Source organism: Rhyacophila brunnea, unplaced genomic scaffold, assembly GCF_057557595.1.
Source record: "Rhyacophila brunnea isolate RB1 unplaced genomic scaffold, BYU_Rbru_1.0 scaffold_4, whole genome shotgun sequence".
In the NCBI taxonomy this organism is placed as follows: Eukaryota; Metazoa; Arthropoda; class Insecta; order Trichoptera; family Rhyacophilidae; genus Rhyacophila; species Rhyacophila brunnea.
This window is the reverse complement of record NW_028233068.1, coordinates 52294967-52313818: the sequence shown is the minus strand read 5'-3', so window position 1 is coordinate 52313818 and position 18852 is coordinate 52294967. Positions and strand designations below refer to the sequence as shown.

The 18852-nt window shown below is 31.4% G+C and overlaps 2 protein-coding genes across 8 annotated transcripts in view; one reads left to right on the top strand and one right to left on the bottom strand.

Annotated features, from left to right (window-relative positions):
- The window catches only part of LOC147067505 (uncharacterized), a 164605-nt gene extending 157987 nt beyond the window's left edge, over nucleotides 1-6618 (top strand). For both annotated transcript variants that reach the window (XM_085953887.1, XM_085953886.1), the window contains exons 12-20: nucleotides 154-255; nucleotides 355-449; nucleotides 599-666; nucleotides 821-947; nucleotides 1690-1842; nucleotides 2532-2601; nucleotides 2690-2806; nucleotides 3655-3801; nucleotides 3961-6618. In XM_085953887.1, coding sequence (XP_085810013.1) covers nucleotides 154-255; nucleotides 355-449; nucleotides 599-666; nucleotides 821-947; nucleotides 1690-1842; nucleotides 2532-2601; nucleotides 2690-2806; nucleotides 3655-3801; nucleotides 3961-6477 — 3396 coding nt within the window. In that variant the 3' untranslated portion in view covers nucleotides 6478-6618. The remainder of the gene's footprint in view (nucleotides 1-153; nucleotides 256-354; nucleotides 450-598; nucleotides 667-820; nucleotides 948-1689; nucleotides 1843-2531; nucleotides 2602-2689; nucleotides 2807-3654; nucleotides 3802-3960) is intronic.
- Nucleotides 6619-13794: 7176 nt separating this feature from the next.
- Nucleotides 13795-18852, bottom strand: part of Gat (sodium- and chloride-dependent GABA transporter) — a 40557-nt gene continuing 35499 nt past the window's right edge. For all 6 annotated transcript variants that reach the window (XM_085953697.1, XM_085953701.1, XM_085953696.1 and 3 more), the window contains exons 13-14: nucleotides 18144-18332; nucleotides 13795-17267 (exon numbers count right to left, since the gene is read on the bottom strand). In XM_085953697.1, the coding sequence (XP_085809823.1) occupies nucleotides 18240-18332 (93 nt within the window). In that variant the 3' untranslated portion in view covers nucleotides 13795-17267; nucleotides 18144-18239. The remainder of the gene's footprint in view (nucleotides 17268-18143; nucleotides 18333-18852) is intronic.

Below are 18852 nucleotides of genomic sequence, written 5' to 3'. Positions count from 1 at the left end.
ACAATATCAACGGATCGGGTCAACCATTGGTGTGGTGCATGATTTTCTTATTTGTGCACACTAGGTACTAATTATGTATTGCTAGAGTGAATACATTACACACATCAGGTGTGTTGTTAATACTATTTTGAAATATATTTTTGAACTTTTTAGCTTTCTCGGCAATGTGGAGACGATCTGGACTTTGTATCTCCCGGATTGGCTGGACATTTCGTCGAAGAAGGCAGAGCGCCATACTTCCAACTAGATGGAGAGGTAAGACACATTTTTTAAAGCGAAATTTTATAAGGAACTTTAGAAAAGTAAAACCATTGTTATCTGTCTACAAACGCTTATAAATATTTTCATCTACAGGTGCTGGAAGAAGAGGAGTTATTAGGAGAAATGGGTGAGCTTCCTCTAATGCTTCGAGCAATGGTAGCCATCGGTGAGAGACCAGCACCTCACAGGTAAACCATAAATAAATCTGTTAAGTAATTAATTTCATTTTATACTACCTAATATTATTGATTTACCTGTCTTTTTATAATGTGTATCAAACTCTTTAAGTATCACGTCATCTTATTGCATATTTATCATAAAAATGTTGTTATTTCAGATTTGGCAGTAAAATGGGTGTGGCAGGTGGGGGGAGATTTATTGGTCCTCCGAGACCACATGTGTCAGGTAATTTTTTTTTAATACCTACCTACTAAAACATTTTTTCATTCCAAAAAAAATAATTTTATTTAAAAAAATATCCACTGGAAAGTGCGTTGCTAATTATATAAAACATAATATTTATTTACACCGTTGTAAGTATTTTTCTTTTCGTGACCAGGTGGGCTGAGTCGCCGAGGATGTCAGGACCTGGAAAGGCAGGTAACTGAGTTGGCAAGCATTCCATCTGATCAGCCTGCGCGGAGAGATAGCGGAATTTCCACAGCCAGTAGTCTATTTGGACACAGGTATGTTTTTTATTTATTTATGAAAATACATAATTCAGAAAAACACTCCTCTTAGAAAAAGTTGATCTGATTGGGATTCGAAACTGATATCTTTCACTGTCCCAGTGAGTATTTGAATCATCCAATCCTAACAACTATGTTATCTGAGGTGTTTCAAATTCTACCAATGCAAGAGTAATCACCTTCGTAATTAATCCATATAATTATATTACTACCGTGATTATTACATGTGGTCTCAGGTGTTGTCCAATTTTATTGAGAACTTAGTATTTACTGGTCTGCCCAATAGGTTTGGACAAAAGGTATGTTAAAATAACTATCCCATCAATTTTTTCGCCTGCAGTACACTGTTTATTTTGAGACAAAAAATCTTGTATAACTAATAAGAGAACATTTTTTGTCTACTTAAAAAACTACTAAGTGGCACTTTGTCTCCATACTGCACTGTCTACTGCCTTACATGTATTTATGCACATTTTATTATTTTCCTACCTGGAATTTAATATTTACAGACTAGGTTTCGAGAAAATGTCCTAAGGCCTCCCCAAACACAAAAGGTTGGAAATCACTGAATTAACAACACTACAGAATTAACGTCATCTACTCATATTTTGCATACGTAATCCAAGAACACTGATAAATCAATTGCTTTATATGTGAAACAAGGAATAACAATGAAAGTTTTAAACTTTAAAAACTAATAATTGCATGTTGTAATGGCCAACATTCTTATTTTCTTTAGATCGTCTGACGTCTCCCGAAAAAGCAGCCAAGCTTCAATGGTGTCAGCGAATCACCGAACGAGTGCTGCTGTGCCACTACCTCACGCCCAAGGTGCGCCACAACATCATGGGTCACCATTTTATGATCCCATCTCACCAGGAAGTAGCAGAAGGTATGCCAATATTTTGTTTCTGCCATTAATTCACTGTCGTCTCGTATTTTGAGATTGTAGAGGCAATGTTAAGTAAATACAAGAGATTATACTTCTGAAGAGGTTTATTATCCGCTTTAAGAAGTCAGTTAGCTAAATCGGTCATATTGCCCCTGTCTGTTGCTTCCATTAATCAGTCAATCACGCAACTTAACCATGGTATCAAAAAACTCTCCTATAAGAACATTTTTTTTTTATTAATTGAAGACATCAAAACACAGCATAAGAACCACTTTTAAAAAAAAATACAATCAGTTAAATTTAAAGCACGACTGACATTTTTTGTAAAATGTTACATTGTACTGACCAATGTTGATATTAGATAACGTGAAATACTCAATTAAATTCTTAATAGCCATTATGCGAGGGAAATTTCAATGCTGGATAGTATGTTTATTACAGCTAACTGCCATCTTAAATTGGATCAAGTAAATAGGCCAATAAGGGTTTTGGCCACCTGCAAGAAATGTCAAATATGGTTTCTCTTTGTATAATATGACACAACTGCCTGAATTTAGACCTCCTAACCCTCCTTTTCCTTTCTAGTTAATTGAGAAGGGGGCCTTTTGAGTGGTTGGGTGTCTTAACGGTGTTACCTCACTATCCGGACCGCTGTTACACTATTTCTTTAAATGTTTTATTATTTACAGATCCAGTCAAGTTTCCGGTTACGCCCCCGCTCCTCCATCACATTTAGCCGCTGCAACGTTACTTGCTCAGGTATGAAAATCTCGCAGTATATTTATTATTTGATTGTTAAACTATGTATGTATAAGTGTATAATGTAATAAATCCATGTCAATTTCAGAGCCTTCAAGAGTTGGCAAATGGTGCTGAAGGAACGTTATTGTCTCCTGATGAGATTAAAGAGGAGGCTCGGAGGCTTTCTGGACAGTCTAACATCAGCAACGAAGAAGATACCAAGGTACACAAGAAACACTTTTCCCTCTTGTATTACAGTTACAAATTTTATACTATTGACTGTAGGTATAATCTAGAAGTTGATGGTTGAATGAATACATGCCTTGAGGTGACCAAGATTTGTAAATTGATTAATTAATTGATTGATTAATTATGCGATTGATTTCAAGTTTGAATAACTCTACTTAAACTGCTTTCAACATTCTATGAAGTATAACAATATCAATGGATTACTATTCTATGAAAAAATATTGATATTTATTTCTTTATGTTTTTAGTGTTTGAAGTAATAAAACATTTAAATTAGATACATTGCTATGAAAATAATAACTACATATTACACACAGAAAAAGAGAGAGTAATCCAATGTTAGAAATAAATGTTCATAACTTTTCATACAAAGCAATTTGATATTGAAATTATGTTATATGTATAATATATAGTACAGGGCTCGAAATGGACTGGAGCGCACCAGAGCGCCGTTCCTGTTCTTGAAATCAATAAAATTATCACATCGTCTCATGGAATAAATAATTTGACCGTCTGAGCTAGATAGGCCATATATTATGTAATAGAAAATCCAGCACACTTATTTTTATGAAATACACATAAAATTTGATAACTATGTTAATATCTTCTGAAAACTGTCGAGCACCATGGTTCGTAAACTTTTCCATTTCGAGCGCTGATGTGGTCGTGTGAAAACTGGTCCAATAGTAAATTTTTGCTTATGTAATCCGCACTCCTCGTCAGCACCTGAATTATCTATTATTTCTCTAATTCAAAAAAGTACAGAGTAAGGTTTTGTCTGATTATCAGGAATGGGTGGTTTCATGTAATTTTGTTTTCCAGGGTAACTTTGACCGAATTCCTGATCTGGAACAGTTGACTGGCAACCCTGGTCCTTCGACAGTCCAGAAACCAAACCAAAGGTCATCGACCACTGTGGTCACGGCCGCACAAGTACATCATCCCAACCAAGAAGTTCATTTGGAAGAGGTATGCTGATTTACCATATATTTTGATGATTTTTCTTCTCTTTAATCATACTGTTGCAGTTTCCACTTTCACGCAACCTGGTCGCCTTCTTCAGTACATTTTTTTTCTGTAGTTGTTTGAATAAATTGACTATCAGCTTAATGATGTCTCTTCTTTTAGGTGGCAGAAGGTGAAATGGTGGAGAATAAGCTGGTCATTCCGGACGAGATGATGCAATATCTTAACCAATCCATCCTCGGAGTAGACACCTTTGTAAGCCTACTCGACCCCACCAGGGAGCCGGCCATCGATTCCAATGACCCCCGAACCACCAAACCCGTCACGCCAATGCCTAAGCCGCAGAAAACGCCAGCTGATAATTCCAGTGCAAATACTGTCCAAGCAAGCACCGGTACGTCTGACAAAAAGGATGAGAATAAGAAATGTGATCAAGAAAAAATGCCAAAAAATGATCCAATAAATTTGGAACCAACTGAAGCCAATTCAAAAACTAACGATAAAAAAGATCAAATCAAAGAAGAAATCAAAGATACAACTGAAAAAAATAAAGCTAAAACTGATGAAACTGTTTTCAAAGAACCCAAAGAAGTTAACAGTGGCAAAGTTCCGAATAAACCCAGTCAAGATCCTTTGGCCATGTCTATGGACGCTCCTTCGGAAAATAATGATAAGCAAAATTCAGAAGTCGCTATGTCATTGGGGGATTCTGGTGTCAATCCGATTGAACTGTTGAAGAAACAAGAAATTACAAATGCTAAACCCCCTCCGAAAATAGCCGTTACTAAGCCTATGCCTATGATGAAACAGAGTAGTAATAATTACCAGCAAGTGAATTCTTTGCCCATTCCTCAACAGATGATGATGAGGTCGGGAAATAGTTTGAATCTAGAACAAATGCAAGTAAGAGTCATGCAGCAGAATGGATTAATGCAACAGTTTATTGGAAATCCCCACCAGAATCAGCATTTGAATGATATGAGTCAGCAACAAAACCATGCAATGATGATGCAGAGACAAAACTTGGCAATGCTGCAACACCATCAGAATAATTCGTTTGCACAACACCCACATAACCAAATGATGCATCCGCAAAATCAAAACATCAACCAAATGATCGCAAACCAACAACAAAATATGCTAATGCAACAAAAGAATATGGCGATGAATAATCCATACCAAAACATGGTCATGAGTCCCCAGAATGTAATGAGTCCGCAGCAGAATCACCAGCAAGCCATTCTCAATATGCACCATAATGCATCTCAGCATCAGAATGCATTGAGCCCCATGATGAACCAACAAGGCATGGCTATGAGCCCACACCATCAAAATATGTCCATGAGTCCAGCCCACATGCAAAATATGGCTATGAATTCTCCAAGCATGATACAAAGTCCGCATCCAAACATTATGAGCCCGCAGAGTCAAACTAATGTAATGAGCCCACAGAGTCATGCAAATGTAATGAGCCCGCAAAGTCACGGTAACGTAATGAGCCCACAGAGTCATATGAATGTAATGAGTCCGCAAAGTAATGTTATGAGCCCCTGTCCGCAACAGCAGAAGTCTATGTTAAGTCCACAGCCCAACGATGCCAAACAGACGATGAGCCAAGTTTCCAATATGCCTCCACCTTTAGTACCCATGAATAAACCGTCAAACAATCAAGGCAATTTTAATAGTCAGAATTCATATTCCAACGGACCCATGATGATGATGATGAACCCTCAGATGGCAATGCAGAACAGATTGATGCAATATCAAGCACAGTGCAATCAAATGAACGCTGTGCCCGCATCGGCCGCATCTTCCATGAGTATCGACCGAAGTATCGGAAGTAACACCAATGAAAATATTAACCAGTATTCTAATATGAACCTTTGCGATAGACATCTGCAAGACTGCCGCGACAACCGAGTGCCTATGCTGCCGGGAGTGATGCAGTCTTCAGATTTTAATAATCAGAATCCATATAATCCTGCGTACGCTAGAATGCATTATAATAATGCAGCTGCTTTACAAAATGCAGCGCGGATGCACCAGAACAACGTGCAGCAAAATCAAAAGAACCCTAATCAATTTAGCAACGATCCTTCGGCGAACAATACAGGTAATAATTCTGCATTCCAAGATAAAGCTGGAAGTTATAATGCTAATCAATTTGCGAATCAGTGGCAGTATGATAGAACAAATTTCCCATCTAATTATAACAATAGCCAAGGCTATAATCAATTCCACGTTGGCTACATGTCAAATAATCACGGGAGACAGTTTACTGCAGAAAATGACACAACGACTCGATTAAGAGGTCCTGAACACAACAACGACTCCGGAAATAATATTCTCAACGAAAACACTACGGTTGTTAATTTGCCTGCCAGTAATTGTGAAGAAAATCGTCCAACCCTCGCCGGCGGTGATAATCATAGGAATGCGGACGAGGTACAGGTATGGGATATATCGCAGTCGCAAGGGGCTAGTCCGGCAAGGAACGGAGAAGCTTACAGAAGAACTTTGGCTTATGTTCAGAGCTGTCAGGGCTGGACCAATCCTGAGACAGTCTCCAGTAGTACGCATCCGTTGTGTACGAGTAACTCTAATATGGTTGTCAACGATTTGAATACATCACTTTCATCGTTCTACGAAGAAAATCAGTTCTTGCAAATGATACAGTGAAATAAATTTACTTAGGTAGATGTTTTTGTAAATTTTATAAAACATTTTGAAACATTAACGTCGATTATTAGTGATATTATTATATGGACAAGTTAAAACCTAATATATCCTCTCTCTAGAAAGTCAAATTATTCGATAATGAGGTGGACATAATATTATATGTAACACATAAAACTGTTCAATAACATAATATCATAATGCATATAAATATTACAATATCTTTATGGTCATTTCACTCCTGAAGAATATATTATTGTTCATAATATTATGTTGTAAATATTCATTCTTTCTGATCATAATTGCAAATAGATTGTTCTATTTGTATTTTTTAAAACGTAATACATAATAAATGAATTAAAAACAACATTTTTATATCTTTCTTGTACATAATTCTTGCATTATCGAAATATATAGTAGTCCATTTATGAATTTATTTTGTCCTTTTTTGTATGTAGATAAATAATATCTTTTGTAAATGAAATTTTTATTACAAAAACAAGAATAAGATAATATTATAGCTTTGGATAAGTTATCTTGAAATGAATCTCAAAACAATACAAATAATAATATACAGAAATAGTTTGTCTCTCTTTTATTTAGTAAATATTATTTAAATATATTTAATGTAAGTTATACATACCTAATACATATTTAATTGAAGCAATATTTTTTAATCCACATTAAATATTGCCTTGCAATGTTAAAATGTTTTCTTATGTCACTATAATTATTATTTTATCTTTAATTTAATATAGTTAAGTTTTTAATTATATGCTTATGCTGCCCTTCACAATGGCCTAACTAATATTTGTGTCGCGTTGCGTTGCTGGCAAATGTTTGCCGTACTTCGACACAGTGTCGGTGTGTCTACGCAGATCATTCAGGCGCCAACATTCGCCTTCTTGGGCCATTGTGAAGAGAGCATTAGATTTATTTGACTGAGAATCTATTTTATAGGTTTGTGCTAATTTTTAAATTTCATTTTAAATATTATTTGTCATTCGCAGAATCTCTATAGTAATTATACAAAATAGTTGCATTTATATTTTTATATGCTCCAAAAAATGCATTATACATTTTAGAAAAGGAGAATTTGTTTTGTTAATAATATATTGCTGAAATATTTGATATATATGTATTTTATTTCTTATGATACTGTTGACATCAGTGAATATAATATCTGGAAATTTCTTTGTACTTACGTCAATTACAAATTACTTATTATTTTGACCATAGCATAGAAATCCAGACACTACAAAATCTTTTCACAAGTATAAGTAATCCGTTTCAACTTAATTATCCTATCTGGCTAGGTTTTGTTTTGGATATAATCGGATCTCACTAGTATCTAAATTTACCATGAAATATATTATATTTTTCTTTCAAACATTTGCCATATTACAAATATCTAGAATATATTATAGTTATTTGAATTTTGAAGCTTAACTGTATTTTTGATGACAAAATAGTATAAAAAAATATTTTTTGTTCTATTGTAAGTTGTAGAGATATTAGAATTCTGTAAATAATAATGATTCAAGAACATTTTAAGTAAATGTGATCTCAGATAATATGCACAATTTATTTTAGTACATATATTCATAAAATTACTTTTAAATGTGCCAGTTTAAATATTACATTTATTTGAATCAATGTTGCATAGTTAATTACGAACATTTACTGCAGCCATTCTAGCAATGCGCATCCCTTCATTGTGGTAATTTGTGTAATTCAACGGATAATCGCAACGTATTTGTCTTGCAATACCATGAAGGATGAGTGTTACTAGAGTCGTTGCAGCATACCATATTGAATAATTTATGAAATTATATACTTTACTATGCTTATAATGCCTAGAATAGAATCAAACCACATAAACACTAAAAATTTACCTAAAATGCATCAGAATTAGCGATTGTGATACCAATATTTCAAAAACGGGATCCCAGTATTTTTCGATACCGAAATACTGATTTTAAAAAACAGACAATACCGATATAGTTAGTATTGACAGTGGAAACAATATGTATTAATTAGCATGAAAGGCATAACAGGATTGTATTTTTTTTGTCAGGTTACGCAATGTCTGGTTCACTTCCGTGGCTCTTCATCGTCCTTGGTGACCAGCAAAGACACAATATGCTATAAAACATAAATATTTTAAAGATATTTTTACATATATCTATTATATTTATTGGTAACTACCCACTTCTGATTTCTATCCAAATATTTTCCGAATACCGGTATTGGTATTTTCATTCGGTATTGCAATCCCTAAGCAGAATGTGGATAACTGCGGTTACTTGTGGTATCCTGTTATGGATCGATTGAAATTTAAACAAGGTTTTATTCGTTGAATAAGTTCGTCACAAATTTATATATATCGACATTGCTGTGGAAAAAGGGAATTTATTGACAATTATCTGCCACATGACAGGACAGCGAGCAGTTTGAAAAAAATACGTTATTGATCGTATCATAAGAATATTTTTCACTACATATCTATCATGTCAAAAAATAATTGTAACTTTGTCACAGAATAACTTTTAGCTCAGCAACTTCGATATTGTATATTGACCTTTTAATACTACAAACCGTTGAAAGTTTTGACAATAGCTATTTCGGTTTTCACACCGTAATTGCGACTGTATTCATAAATAGACTCTCTCTGTTAAATAAATTTTTTAAATTATTTACCTACTTATATCAAATTGGACAGTAATAAATGTCTTCCAGAAGAAACAGTTTTACATTTTTCAATTTTCATTATATTTAAATTATATACTTTATCATAAAAATAATAACATTTCATACATGGAATCTAATCCAATGCTAGAAATATTATGCTTTTATAACTTTCCATATAAAGTAGTTAGATCCTGTTTCACCTACGTGATTGTGTTACCTGCTCTTTACTCAATTTTCACTTTTATGTACCTAACTTGTATTCTCAGTCCCTCAATTATTATTCTTCCATTCTATGGCAACATTGATAAATCATGATTAATTTGAACTGGTATGTTAACATCGCCATTGAGATTATTAGAAATAAGTTATTAAATCACTTAAAGATGACTTTTATTGAGATTTTGCAAACCATTACATAAAACAGTCCTCATTTATAATGTAAAACAAATATTGTAAATTTATTTTAAAGATAATAAATAATCCGTACGCTGAGTATAAAAATGTAGTATCTGCAAAAGTTTTTATTCTGAATTTATCACAATACTATGGTTTTACACTCACAATTCATATAATAAATGTTGAAACCACTTAACGTAGAGCTTTAATAAAATTATCTGGAACAAAAATAATAAATCAGTATTAAATGCAAAATTTACACTTACTACTGTTTTACACTCAGATTACAATATAGACGATATAATTATTATTATAATATTAAATACAAGTGATCTTGTAAACAAAGAGATTATAATTTTCTTTACGTTATAGTAAATATATATAAAAACATATTTTTATCATACAATAGTTTTAAACACTTTCATATAGGAATTTTTCATATTTTTCCAATCAATTAAAATACATATTATTTTAATGCCCTGTGCCAAATAGATTCACAAATATATACAATATTCGATGAAGGCCATTATAATAATAAACATTGTACATCCTTTTAATAAATACCTTTTTGTTAATTGTCAGCAATATTGTTTTAAAAATGAATTAATATGTATATTCTCGTTAACTCTACATATTTAAAAAAACAATATACAGTAAAACCTCGTTAATACGAATTCCATGAGACTGAAAATCGAAAAAAAATTAGAATTACGAAATATGAAATGTATAAATGTATGGGGGGAAAATATTAAAATTTAGATTTTTTTTTTTTGATTTTCATTAATTTTGTTTCTGATCATAGATGTGCCTACCAAATTTCCGATACAAATTCTTTCAAATTAAAATCTTTGCATATACCATGTGTCATTAATCCATAAATTGAAGTTACCAAGTAGCTAGAATTATAGACAAATATTTTTTATTTTTCCAATTTGTCAACAAAATTGTTTGGCATTGGTTCTCTAGTAAAACTATGTGAAAATCCAATAAACAATTAAATACCTACAGCCCTGAAACATCTGAGTTATTGTTTTTCCTTTGAGTGGAGTGCAGTTGTGCCTCTGATGACATACTGCTGTGTGTGACAATTGGTCATAAAATGTCAGGATTACTTTTATTACCTTCATAAAATAAGTAATTTTTGATGTTTTAAGAAAAGTGTCACAATTTTCAATGACTGGTTTGATTGATGACTGACTTTATTATGATTTATTGAATAATTTTATATGCCAGGACTCTGAAATCATTTCAAATGAATAAATTCGAAATAAAGGTATGGTTTTATATGAAAATAATGTTCAAGGGACTTTTTTTTCGAGAAAATTTCGAATTACGGCAAATTTCGAATTATCAGTATTCTTACTAACGAGGTTTTACTGTAATGCGTAATATATTTTTTCTTCTCCAACCCATAATATATTATATGATAATATATTTTTAGACTTTGTTAATATTGTAAAATTGAGACGTAATCTATCTATCTATGAAATTTTTAAATATGTTTGAATAAAATCCATGAAATTAATAGTATAATACCTACAAACCTGTTTGTTTTATTTAAACTGTTTATTGACTGTTACGGTAAATTCTTAAAAATATTGTACGGTTAATACCTGATTATTAGGGAGAATGCCTGCTCTCAATTAGTAGGCCACGGAGTCGAAACCCGTGTTTTGATTGAATTCACATGATGTATGTTTAGATCTAGTTCAGATGATTATATATTTGGATCTGTATGGCCCAATGACTTGTGAGTGAATTGCTTTCAACTATGCCTAGTAAAAAAGGCTTATAGAGGCCCATATGATTTTGCCTTTGTTTATACATATTATATATTATATGTATGGTGTGTTCAATGGAATCATGACAATAATATGTGAAAAGGAATATAATATTAGGATGTTTTTAAGCATTAGATTTTTACTAAATGATGAGATTATTAGAATAGAGTATTTTTAAAAGCGAAAATTAAAATAATGTGTTGTTATTTTGTAAGCGTATTTTAATTAAGTGATGCCAGAATTGGCGAATATTATTATTTGTATGTATGATAATTGTTATTTTGTACCCCATATGATTGAAATTATTATACTTTTGTAAACCTGGAAATGGATGAAATTAAATATGGCTTCCAGTTTTATTTGTTTTTTTTTTTTATTTAATTTATTATTTCTTCATTCACACATTTCTCAATGATTAGAAACTGGTATTGGCTTCAATATATTCGACTGTAGAAAGGAAAAAGGGCATAATCCACATAAATCGAATTTTACAGGAGGCTCAAAAATGTTTTTGTTATGGCTTTTGGTCAAAGTTATAATACAAAATAGACATACTTAACCTTGAAGTTTATGATAATTAATAATTTGGTTTTTATATCCTTACTCTGATATTAATTATTGAGTTAATTAAAAAAAACCAACAAAAATGTGAAGTAGTTTTTCCCACGTCACTTCCGCTTTTTTTTTTTTTTTTTTTAAATTGCCAGCTAAATTTAGATAATAAATTTCCATTTGCAGCTTGCATCCTTTAGACACAATGTGTATTTAGTCGTGTACAACGTTATTCTGCAATAAAACCTATTTTGAAAAAACTGAGGGTTACGCCCTTTTTCTTTTCTACAGCCAATATAATAAAAGAATAAAAATAAAAGTATAAATTATCTCAGCAGGTCCAGTTTCAAACAGTCTGACATGTAACATTGAACATGTTTCGGTATTTTCAAATATAGTTAAAAAGCCTGAGCAGAATAGTGCACATTATTTTTCTACATAACTCATTATGAAAGTCAAGACAACGTATTTACCGTAATTACTATATTACTAGAGGAATAGAATTAGCTTAGAGAGGACATCATCAAGCAGTGGATTGATCCAGGGTGATGGTGATAATAGTAATGAAATAAATAGGTATATTGTCACAAACTTGAGTGAGGAAAAGAGTTCTCTTCCCCACACACACGTGTTATTTCCGTGGGAAAACTGCATGAATTGAACTATAAATTGCTTCCTCATTCACCATATTCTCCAGATTTAGCCCCCTGCGACTATTTCCTATTTCTGGAATGGCTCGGCGGAAAAAGATTTGGCACTAACAATGAGGTTATCAATGAAACAAACGCCTATTTTGAAGGGTTGGAGAAATCATATTATTTGGAAAGGATCACAAAATTGGATGGTGACAAAAAGTGTATCAAGCTAAAAGGGGTTAAAAAGTTATCATATTACATACTGCCCTTATATTTAAACCAATATTTAAAATTTCTACTATACTTACTGATTTTATTTTTCATTATCAAAAAGTAAATCTCACCATACTACCTTTGCTCCCATCGGTAGTAGTTCTGGCAACTAGTATTATATTGTAGGTTAGTACAGTGGTCGGCAAACTCATTAGTCAACAGAGCCAAATATCAACAGTACAACGTTTGAGATTTCTTTTGAGAGCCAAATTTATTAAACTTAAATTATATAGTATGTAGGTACCTACACTGTATATCAACTTAATAAAACTTGATATCATACGTAATAATGATCTTATTTATTGATAGAAATTAAATTGTAAGTTATGGTATTCATAAAATTAAATCATGACAATGACTGACAAACACTCAATGTGAATATTGGGCCTTGCATCTCCTTGGAAAGTTTGGGAAGTCAAGTGTGCATATTGTTGTTTTTAATTTTAAGCACGTTTCCAAGTTCTCATCAATAAAACGATTTCTCAATTTCCTCTCTTAGAAATCCCTTTACTAACCACAAAACTTGCAATAATAAAATTATTGGAAGATTGTATTCAGTAATTAAATATAGAACTTGATTTTTCTTGACTCTTCTAAAGTTCCTCAACCGCTTTCTTCCTTGCATCGCCGACAGGACATTTACTGCTAAATGACGTGACAGGGCATATTTAGTTGTAGTGTCTCTCCAAATTTGACTTATTGTTATGCGCCAATTTTTCCCCACAAATAATACAGGTCGGTAGGCCATGTAAGTTTTGAATAAACGGGAAAGTCTCTGTCCTTAACTTAAAATTAATGGTTTTCGTCTTTTGTTTTTCTTTGCTTCTTCTTTGTAGCCATGTCAAATAGGGCAGAGAGCATTTGTGGCAGAGCCGCACTCAAGAGGCCAAAGAGCCACATGTGGCTCGCGAGCCGCAGTTTGCCGACCACTGGGTTAGTAGATTCTTGGACGAAAACAGGTTAGTGAAATGAAAACTCACATTTTATCACGATAGAATAATATATTTCAATTAACAGTTACAATAACTTCAAAATAGATACTACAATAATGAAAAAAATGTCTATTACAGAATGTTGTATGAATTACGTGCTCCGGATTCACACAAAAAAAATCAATAGACTAGCATTGTATATTTTGCATCACCTCAAAATGTTTGTCTATGATCTGTGTGAATGGAAATTATTAATCATTGATGTGGAAGGTTTGTCCTCCCTTGAAAATGTCTATGGTTATATTTTAATTATAATAATAAAATAAAGCTTTCCCCTCAATGATAAATAATCATAAGATAAAAAATCTAATTTTAGCTAGCGTTAAGTTAAATAAAGTCGATTCTAAATCACTTCTAATAATATAAAAAGTTTGCCTAAGATAATGGAAGACGATAAGTAATTCTTTTGAAGTTTGTAAGCTTTGAGCATATGAATAATAAGCTTTCAGAAATTAAGTTATGAATACTTTGTGCTAGTAGTAGGCCAAGCGTTTATTAAATTTCAAAATAGGCCATATTATCAACTATTCAATTTGTGGGATAAATGGTAATTTTACGTACTTATTAAAATTTTTGTTGTACTACCTTTGGAAGTAAAATATAAAAATTATTACCGCTTTGCCAGTTTTCAGGGAAACTTGTATTGGATGAACAATAAAAATAAGATTTTATTGTTAATAGGTAGTTCAATCGCTTGAAAAAATAGTTTTTAAAAAATCAACATGAAGTGTGTGACGAAAGCGACTCCTATAAATTATATATTTTGGATAATATGACTGTAAATATTCAATTAAACTATATACAAATAAAATTAACAGCTAAATTGACATAATTAAAATGCATTTGTACGATAATAGTAATAATCATTATGCTTAAAAAATAACTAATTATTAAATTAACTATAATATCTTTTACTGCAATATGCATTGGAAGACGAAAGTAGATAACTCTTTGAGACAATGCTATCATTTGTTTTCTATTTACGCCGAGATAATTTTTTGTCGTTTATCAAATACAGTAATGAATAATTAAATACTTAGACATTCTATTTTTTGCTTACAGATTGAATTTAGCGTTATCATTCAAATTTATTAATTGTCTGTGAGAATATGTTTATTTTGTTACAGGAGACTGTTTTACCTTGTGGATACATAATTTTACATTTAGAAGATTTTATTGATGAAGAATTTATCGTTTAAGCAGAATAGGCTTAGAATTAATTCTAATAAATGTACACAAACACGAATAAACATTTATAAAGTACCATTAACTTGTTCTATACATATATACGAGAGTACACAACTTGGAATGATAATATTATAAATGTTTTATATATTTTTTTTTGATTTCATACATCATTGTATATATAGACGTCTAAACCTATATTTTGATATGCACTCACAAACATCAATAGTAATTACTAGTTGGAAGCACAATTTAATACATTTACGCTTTCATATTATTAAATATTGTATCACCTAATACTATAACATTCATCATTCCTATCTATATAGATAATGACTTACACAACGAATATCTACTAAATTAAAATGGAAGACATTTATATAGTCGAAGCAGCGTACATCAAGAAAATGAGCATTTCAGAATACATTTAAGGTAGGTATATAATAATAATCACAATTATTTGGCTGTTATACATATTACTACATACGGATGTGTAAATTTTAATCTCAAAACAGTGTTGTAAAATAATGTGATATGTCGTTTTAATTTCTGTTTGATTATTATGGACAGATATAGTACGAAATTTAGTGACAGATGGCACTCATCAAAATGCCCACTTGAAGTTTATCAGAAAACAGTCCATGTTCATCCAATACATGTTTAAAGATTTGTAATTTAAATGTACCAAAAATATTAGTTTTTACAATAAATTGCAAGTATTTGTCAGTTTTTTTTGTGTAGAAAATTTTCTGTGCAAAGTACTTCATATAAATATTTATTTGTAATGTAAGATACAACATAGTTTCGTAAACTGTTTTAAATTTAAGGTTATAATATTTTGGGGAAAACTATATTGTTTTAAATTGTTTCTCATAGATATAATTCTATTTAAATATAAAAGATGTGATATTTTTCCAAAATTGTATTACACCGGTCTATATGTATGCGTAATGAGTAAAATTGTAAGTAAATAACTCATAATATTAATTAATACTAACAATACAAAATAAAAACTATTTAAAACATTGAACCAAATGCGTATTTTTAAACCGCTACAAATTAATTGTCTATGATTGATTATAAATAGAATGTAGTCTATGTTTTACATTTAATTTAATTACTGTTTTTTTTTCTATAAGTGGAATGTAATTGACTCGTTTGCGTTTTGAACACTCCATTTTTTTTGTAAAGACATTAAAATATGTTTTACCTATAGATAAAATTTCGCTAAAATTTAAAATTTACAATTTAATTGTGTCTAAATTTGTTTTTGATCCCAAATTGTGTGTGCATGTTGTATCTAAATTTTGTTTTCAGTTCAATAATTAGTCTCACATTAGAAGCTCTCGATATTTTCATCATACAGTCAGTTTTTCTTTCGCTATATTTTGATATTTTCAATTCAAAATGTTCTTCAACACTTAATATATTTTTTTAAATAAACATCTATATAAATAACTAACGACTATGAGAAAAAATATGATAATCTGTAAATGTCTTATTAAATTTAGCACTGTATATAAATGTCATTGCAAACATGTTTGAAATGTCTGATGATACCCATTTTGTAATCTTAAAATCAATTCAAGAATTGTTAAACAATTCAGATACATCTGTAATTATTGAGCTATTTTTTAATAACTCTATTTCAATGGCCATATAATAATAATATAGATATATTGAGATAAACAGACACCATACAAATTCAATTAGACATTCTACATTAATATTGACTAAGGACACCGATTATTAATTATTAATTATAATAACATTTAGAATTTCATAAATCCACACAATAGTAAACTGTTTTTTAATCCGTTTTTGCTTGGAAACCAAACTTCACTTTATTTGTTAACTTTTGAGATAATAAAATTCTAATAAATATAAATCTAGATGGCAGTAACTAAAAATATAAATATATTTTTTCTCTGAGAGTTACTAAGATAAAGGAATGATTTGAATTATGACTATTTTATTGTAATTTGATGATTCTGTTAAAGTAAAGTTTTTTGTCATTATTGACTCGCTAAAATTTAATATAGATGTAAATAAAATACATCAAAAAAATGGCTAGATTACGTTCATATTAGCAGAAATATAATAATTAACTTACCATTCTAATACTTAACTAAAACGATACGTAGGCAATGAATAAGAAATTAACAATACCAGCGAAAGCTGTGTTGCACACAACACTGATATTATAATATGTTTTTTTAAATTATTGTGGCATCCATTTTGTTGAAATGTAGTTGATTCCATCTTGAATCATTTCGCAATGCGGATAACTGAAAAAAAAATCTTAGTGAATATTTACTACCTATTGAAATATATGTATTATATTAAATTAATTGTTTATAAAGAAAACAAATCAGTGTGCGAAAGAAAAATGGAGAAAAGTCTAAATTATATTAAACAGGAGAGCCAAAAGAAGATAGAGTTTTGACAATGATTTTGTATGGGAATTTAGAAATTTACATGTTTAGCAGTGTCAATTCGACTTCTTTTTTCTTCTTTACGCATACATTCGTCACTGTTCTGGCAGAAGACACTACTTCGAAAAAATGACATATTGTGTTAGTACTTACCAAAATGTTCCTTATTTCAAATTTAACCGTCTGGAAACCTTCTTAATAAATAAAGTCTTTATTTTAAAGTCATCCTTTTTACGGTATTCTCCAGTTAGTGTGTTCTGCCAGAACATAGACGATATATGCATTATAATCAATTTTAAATATTTAACTAACTTTTCAGACTAATCTGTCTTTTAAATTAATTCATAGTTATTATCAATCTACTTTTTAATAAATATTTTACTATGAAGATCAGTGATGTGCTCAAGCTCACTAAGCTTTTTTTAAGAATTTTAAAAATAAATGAGAAAAAATAAGTATTAATTCTTCATCTTTCGGTTAGTACAAATTCTTGTGAGAACATTCATGTGATTGTAGATACAGTTGTCATCATACCCACTTCGCAACTGGAAAAATCGGCCTACACGTCCGCTAGAACACAAAAATGCGGCAACCTGCGATCGAATATGGGTGGCCTGCTGCGGTACGTACACCTGACCGCGTTATTGTGGTTTCTTGCGGTCCGTCTGGGGTTTGCGAAGCTCCACATTGTAAACATTTCAATCGATAAATAATTAGCTACATTCTTACCACGTGGGGGCCATAGGTGTTGACGACAGCCTCTAGTAAGTTGTAGGAAGTATTGTGCGTAATTTTATGAAGAATAATGGATGAGTGCAAACATGTTTAAACTGCACTCTTCTTTGCCGCCGCTGACGCCTGCATCTTCAACCGCAAAGCGGGGATGTCTTCCTCGATGCGTACGATCTTTCGGAATTTCTGAAATCAAAACATTTTTTTTTAAATTTCAAACGCAGCAAATTAATAATTATTGTGAACATATTGGCAAGGCTCGCGCCCCCTAATATAACGCCGGCGTGCGCAAGGTCGGAGAGGGGATATGTGTATTTCTCCGTAGTGTGATCGAGTGGACTTATTGATAAATTCCGGAACGGCCTACTTCCTACGTAATGCGTATACTTGGAGTAAAGGCGTCTTTGTACGATGCTGTTTGTTACTCCGATCTAAATTCAATGCATTTATGATTCGTAGCTATCGAATGGCTGCTTATTTCAGGTGATAAAAAAACTTCATCCTATGATACTATGTTTACCATATCGTAGACATTGCGTAAAGAATCAAAAGTAATGTGAAATGGGAACATATATGGTAGCTCTGTCTAATTTGATTCAAATTTTGAGAAATTGTAGTCTTCAAATCCAGCAAGCTCGATCTACCCCATTTATTGGTATTTTTAGGGTGCCGTGAAAAAATCTTTATACCTACACCAAGTGCGCCG